General features: G+C 37.1%; 1 protein-coding gene and 1 long non-coding RNA gene across 4 annotated transcripts; both read right to left on the reverse strand.

The window, feature by feature from the left end:
* Window positions 1-946: 946 nt before the first annotated feature.
* Window positions 947-3,170, reverse strand: LOC145038430 (uncharacterized). 3 transcript variants are annotated; one of them, XR_013679373.1, is made up of 4 exons: window positions 2,119-3,170; window positions 1,434-1,500; window positions 1,155-1,291; window positions 947-1,063 (listed from the first exon to the last, which is right to left on the reverse strand). It is a non-coding gene; the product is annotated as an uncharacterized LOC145038430 (long non-coding RNA). The 3 variants fall into 3 exon arrangements; XR_013679371.1 differs by having other exon boundaries at window positions 1,155-1,500; XR_013679372.1 differs by having other exon boundaries at window positions 1,129-1,500.
* A 1,768-nt stretch (window positions 3,171-4,938) lies between these two features.
* Window positions 4,939-5,702, reverse strand: LOC145041618 (ferredoxin-thioredoxin reductase, variable chain-like). Its single transcript, XM_078989751.1, has one exon. It carries the CDS (start codon window positions 5,645-5,647, stop codon window positions 5,165-5,167), a length of 483 nt encoding a protein of 160 aa, XP_078845877.1. The 5' UTR covers window positions 5,648-5,702; the 3' UTR covers window positions 4,939-5,164.
* Window positions 5,703-6,762: the final 1,060 nt, after the last annotated feature.

The raw sequence follows: 6,762 nt of genomic DNA on the forward strand, positions 1-6,762 counted from the left end.
TCTCATCGCAACGATCGGATCCTGCGTCCCGTCAAACTCGGGTGGCTTCGTGTTGCTGAACTCCCGGAATAGCAACGAGTCACCTCCCTGAGGTCTGGCAGCAGCCATAGCTATTGTAGCTACAGCGGCTGCGGCCTCAGTCACCACGGCATACCACTCATCGAAAGTCTCCATCAGCGTGGTCTTGATAGACCCAAACATCTACGGAATCTCGGCCCGGATTGCCGCAACCACCTCATCGTGGATCACCTAACGAAGCTCCTTGTCACTCACACCGCTCGTCCCAGGTCTGTGGCGTGTCCCAACCATAATGCCTCTGAAATACAACATAAAAAATATCAGAGACTCAATCGAACATACTCGCACTCGATAACGCAATCCTACTCGGCCTCCGATACCCAAAGGATTCTTACTTGGGTTGCCTACTGATCCGGTGTCTTCAGTAGTATGGGCCCTATACTACCGACTACACCACATCAGCATTCACCCCAAGTCCTCCTCCTTGGACCCCGGATCACGAGTACTCTATTCTTGCTATGCACTGGCTACCTACTCGCTCTCAAGGCATCTCATAGCAGCAGGTTCCCCTAGACTAAGGCATCACAAATCAGGCCACTCTAGTCATAATATGAATACCTAGTCTACTCTAGCATGCATAACATATCATAACATATCTCATAACACATATTGTAAGGGTATTTTGGGGATTTTACCATTCGAGCGCTGGCTGACCGTACACACTGCTTCTCCTTTGGTAATTACAAAATCTCTTATAAAATTTTATGCCTTTAATATTGAAAATTTTTCTCAAATCCTCGGTTTGAGTTCAGTTACGCCCGAAGGTGCATCCGAATCCCACAAACCAAGGCTCTGATACCAACTTGTAACAACGTAAATTTTCAAAACAAAATTTTCATTTCTTAAACATGTTTTCATCCAAATCAAGTCATAAATCCAATGTATCATAACATAATACAAATCATGTAAATCCCAAGATCATAAATAAATTCTCCGATAATGTGTACAGATCACGTCGGCGCCTTCCCACGGTCCTCGCTAGTACCTGAAACACGTAACACAACAACTGTAAGCATAAATGCTTACTGAATTCCCCAAAATACTACTTACGCGCATACGCCCTTCCAGGCCCTGACCTTCCAGTCCATGTGTCTCAGGGAACTTCTGTCCCGACCCGATAAACCTTCCGGTTCTACCCGCGTCGACCTTACGGTCCACATCACAACGCCTTCCGACCCATAACATATATGTCTTCCGGCCCATAACATAATGCCTTTCGGCCCATATCAAGCATAGCATACATAGCACATACAAACGGTTAACTTATCATATACAATGCATATAACTCATAACATATCTGACCTTCCGGTCACACAATAATACCCTTCCGGGTACAGTATAGTGAGAAAACTCACCTTATGGAAAGTCTAGAATCTCACGTGCTCGCTACCTCCGAATCTCGAAACGAAGACCCAACCCTGCCTAATCATAACGAAATATCATTCTAATTAATATAGACTTCTAAGACTAGGCTTCACCCTTATTATTATTCCTCATAGGGGTAAAAGACCATTTTACCCTTCCTTGACTCAAAGTCCACATGTTGACCAAAACCCTAAAAGTCAACGAAAGTCAACATATCACAGTACGCGGGGCGTACATCACTGATCCACAATCGGGGTCTGACCCCGTACGTTGCGCATACTGGGAGTTACGCCCTGCGTAACAACCAGATTCAGCCATACTTTATTTCTGGTCTTAAATGGTTAAGACACTTCTTCAACTTCTAGATCCGGCTCTCTTTAAGCCTACTTACCCATAAAGTCGAAACCTTTAAGCCTTGGCATGGCTGTAAAGGCTCCTACACTCCCTAATACCTTTCATTTTCAACTTAAAAGATCTAGATCTCATGCATGGCTAATCATTCACGACCAAGATTACATTTTTATGAACATACAACTGAAATGGACCAAAAATATGATAGATCTAAGCCAATGGAGACTACTTGCTCATAAAGTCTCCATCTTTGGGACCAAAACCCTAGAAAATGGTCCAAGAAGCATATCACAAGAACTACAAGGCAAGATCTGAACTTTTTACCTTAGGAAGAAGCTCCAACCTTTGCTATTCACGAATCTACACTTGTACACCAACTTCTAGCCTCCACAATGGACTCCTCTTCTCTTTTGCTACCTTGAAATGACACCTCAAAGCTTAGAACACTCACAAACAAGCTATGAACGAAGGAACAACTCTCTTAGGGTTTCTTTCTGAAGGATGGTGGCTGAGGAACCAAGCCATCTCATTCCTTTTATAACCAACAACCCAAATTAGGGTTTTGAGTCTGGACCGGTTACGCCCAGCGTAACCTTGGGTACGCCCAGCGTAACCGGGTGATGACGTGTTTAAATGAGGCGCGCGAGTACGCGCAGCGTACTCCTTGTACGCCCAGCGTACTCGCCCAACACCAAGGCCCAAAATGTCAAATAATAAAAGATGAAGGGCTAATTAGAGGTACCTGAATTTCGGGCTGTTACATACAAAGTCAATGAAGAACAATATTATGGATTATTGTTGAAAGGTAGATTGATTACATGAAATACTTTGATTTCTTATTGGAATAAGAAAGATGATTTTAGAAAATTGATCTTTCAACCTCTTAGTAAGATAAAAAAATCTGATTGATTTAACAATGGTTAGTTTGGGATGGAAATGAAAAGGAGGGAAGAGAAAAAGAACTATTCAGAAATCAATATGTTTCGCTAATTGAAGATCCAAGTGATCTTCATGCTATTAAATTTGTTGAAGATGTTCTTGAAGAAGTTCATCTTGTTCATGTTGTTCAAGACAAGGGAATTCAATGTAATCTCAATAAGTTGTGAAAGTCTTTTGTTCAATTGGAGTTCAAACCGATGATTGTTTGTATTCTTGTGATTCGTTTGAAGGAATGGTGTTGTATAGAAAGTCTTCAATCCAAGATGTTTAAATGTATCAAACTCCAGAAGATTTGATTCCAAAATGCAAAGTTCAAATTGTGAAGAATGAAGTTGTTCTTGAATTCAAATCTTCAAGATCCAAAAATATGAAAAAGAAGAAAAAGAAAAGGAAGATCAAAAACAAGAAAATTTTGGTTTCTAAACAAAATTCTTCAAATGTCGCCAAAATCAAGGAAGAAAGTTTGGGGTTCAAAGAAAAAATCATCAAATTCTATTATGGAATCAAATTCCAAACCCAAAATTGTTGAAGATTCTCAAATTCGTTATGAAGATAAGTTAGATCTAGGAGAAATGAGAAGAAGTTCCATGGATGGTACATTATGCATCATGGGTGGTACAATGTGAAATTTGGAGATTTCTTAATTCCAACCAAGGAACCTGATCTTCCATGTTTGATTCATGCATTGTAAATGGAAAAGGATTTTCAATGAGGTTTCACAAATTCTCAAATGAATGTCAAAAAAATTCTTGTTGAATTCGATACCTCTTTTATTAAATAATCAATGATGAAATGAAGATGATAAAAATTCTTATGGTCTTGTTGTTGTTCATCATGAGTTGAATAATCGATCCATTCAATTTTCAAGCCCATCTTCGAATTATTACTATTCATTACATCCAAAACTCAATCAAATTTTAATCCATTGTTCATCTTATCCAAAATTCGAGCCTAGACTAATTCTCGTCACTGTTCATTCTTTTAAGCCCAAATCGAAATTCATTTCTTCCTATATTTCTTTCTCTCACATCAGTCAAGTATTTCGAGTCTCTCAATCGAAGTCAATTATTGGGGTAGTAATCGAATGGAAAAAGGTTTTAATGAATTTCGAATTGATTTTCAATTGTATTTGGACTTTGTAATCTCTCAATCGGAACTCGCAATGGAAGTCTATGATTCGAAGTTAAAATCGAGTGGGTGGAAGATTGTGATTTTTGAATAAGATCTTTGATATTGATTTGTTGATGACAAGTAATCGTAGTACAAACCTTTGAACTATGACGAGTTTTTTAGATCCTTCCTCTTCCCTACCCACTGCCACATCAGTTTTTCTCTTTCATTTTTCTTCATCTTTTCCAACCCACAACACACGGAAACCTATTTTTTTCAACTCACTCAACCCATTCAATTAAAAAATACAAAACAATCAAGGTAAAATCTTAATTAGAAATAAAGTTACCACTAGTACCACTCCCCTCTTCAGTGGGTTGTTTCATTGGTTTCACTAACCCACTTCATCCTCTCTCTCTACTTTCTCTCTCTCATTTTCTCTTATAACATATGTTTTAAGATTTGTACCTTAGTTGTTTTGTTTTTTTAATTGAGTGGGTTGAGATATATGATTTACGTGTGTTGTGGGTTGAAAAAAAAAAAAAAAAAAAAAAAAAAAAAAAAAAAAAAAAAACTAATGTGACAGTGAGTTCAATGGATTGGGAGGGTATCTTAGAACATTAACTACTGCATAATAGCCATTTTGCGGGAAAAAATTATGCAAATAATGTAGAAATACATAAAAATATAGAAACAAGTAAAATCATACATGGATTTGAAATTTTGGCTGTTTAAACTTTAAATCATAAATTATGTACAAAGAAAAGATTTATCAAATCACTTAAGACGATTTCGCAAAAGTTATTTGAATGCCATCAAAAAGTAACAATAAAAAATATTTGATTACTTACTTCAACATCTTCGACGATATATATCGACATATTGTTTAGAAAACGGGTAGACCACCGTTTTCCTCATTAAACTCTTCTTAAGATAATATCGACATATTCATTTGGAATAATATAAAAATATTTAGCTACTACAAGTGGTATTTTTGCTAATATACAATGTGTTTTTGTCAAATGTTGGTGGCCAATTTCTAACAGAGATTAGAAGATTGATCTTCAGGTTGTTGGCTTCCATACATAGTCATCATTTTAATAAATAGCCATTAATGAAAATATTTTAATTAATACAATTAAACAGCTAATAAGGAGTGAGCATTTTCATCAATGATTTTGCCTATAGCTTTATATAGTACATAGTATATACTTGCATCCATAATACCTGGAACGTATTCAGTTGTGACAAACTCAATATTGTATCAGCAATTTGAGATCAAAACCGGATGCAGATCTACAATTTGATCAAAATCAGTAAATCAGTCGATATACTCAAACTCATCATCTCTAAGATGCGCGAAGAACTTCACAGGAGCATCGCCACGCCCTTCAAGTTTCTCCAGGAACTCGATTTTGTAAGGAAAATTAGCCGAAATCTGCTTCCCTTTCCAAAGGGCGACGTATTCTTTGATTTTACCTTCCTTCCCGTTCAATTCCACTTCTTTTACTTTAGGTATATGATAAACCTTCAACGGCACCTTTACCCTAACCCTAGCGCCGATCTTTGCTGGACTTTCTTCTTCTGAAGCGGAAGCCGACGTCGGATCGTCGATGATTGCCGTGGAACTGGAATCTGATGCCGCTGATTTGATCCGTGGAAGCAGAGTCGATTTTTTGTTGTTTGCGTTTCTGAATGTTAGAGAGTAATCGGAAACACAAGCACATACCATTGGAGAGATTACACGGTGGTTGATGGTGGGGAGAGGTGCCGGTGCGGCGGAGAATATCGCCGTGGATGTCATTGCGATCTGATATCGGATTGTGGTTGGAGGATTTGTTATCCATTGAAGTGAGGCTTCGAAATTATATGGACATGAAATAAAGAAGAAAATTCCAGTGACACGTCATTTGTTTATTATCCCTATGTTTTGTTTTTATTTTTTTAATTTAAATATATATATTTCAAAATTTTCCCGGCAAAAAGAGTGTAATGATAAATAAATACACAAATTGTTTTTTGTTCCCAATTATTTTCATCCTTTTGTATATTTAGCAATACTCTTCTTTGAACTTACAATCACAACAAGAGGTTTGCACTCAATTCTCTTGTATTAAGATATGGTTATATGCAACCAAATTAGTCTACAAATTTGACCACTATTAGTATCTAAAAACAATATGAAATTACAAATTTGGATCCATACAAATGATAAATTAGTAAAGATGTAAAAACTCATAACAATTATTCAAGTTTGAAGTTAAATATTATCTTTTCCAGCTCCATAAACATTGTAATTTATCTTTCGCATGTTAGTTGGTCGTATATCTTGTTTTGACATGACAAAAATCATCCACCAAATAGAAATTTCACATAAAAAGAAAGCTTGGCGTCTTTTTATATTTAAGGGTAACCAATAAATAGATTGCATATTGTTGTGTCAGACTGTCAGTCGGGTGCGGGTTCTCTGATGGATGTAAGTGTCGTGGATGGATTCATGACTAAAACTTGGTAATAAAACAGAGAGAGTATCGTTAGGTTTGTCCTAGAAACTGTGTCTCGAGAACAATCTAAATTGATTGGATCGAATTATTGGGTATAGTGAGTCGACTCTTCCGACAGGAAGGAACCAACTTTTGAGACGTCAATGTAGGGATGTGGAGAAAAGTAGTAGAGTGTTCCTTATGTAAAGAGAGGGAGCGGAGATAAAGATACTAACTCCACGATATTATGAGGTCTAAGGGATGCCTTAGATGGATGGATGGATGAGCTCTCTATTTATACATCAATAAAATAGAGAAATACGGATAGTTAGGACCCCCTTTACACCATTACATATATGAAAATTATAAAATAACTTTCAAAGTACCAAAAAAGTTAGAGTACTTTTTAACTTGCATTTCACAAAATCCCTGAGTA

The sequence above is a fragment of the Lactuca saligna genome, chromosome 4 (genome assembly GCF_052625555.1).
Source record: "Lactuca saligna cultivar CGN05327 chromosome 4, ASM5262555v1, whole genome shotgun sequence".
Lineage (NCBI taxonomy): Eukaryota > Viridiplantae > Streptophyta > Magnoliopsida > Asterales > Asteraceae > Lactuca > Lactuca saligna.

Excerpts from the sequence above, each read along its gene's own strand:
- LOC145041618 (XM_078989751.1), bottom strand. The coding sequence starts at position 5,647 with ATGACATCCACGGCGATATTCTCCGCCGCACCGGCACCTCTCCCCACC.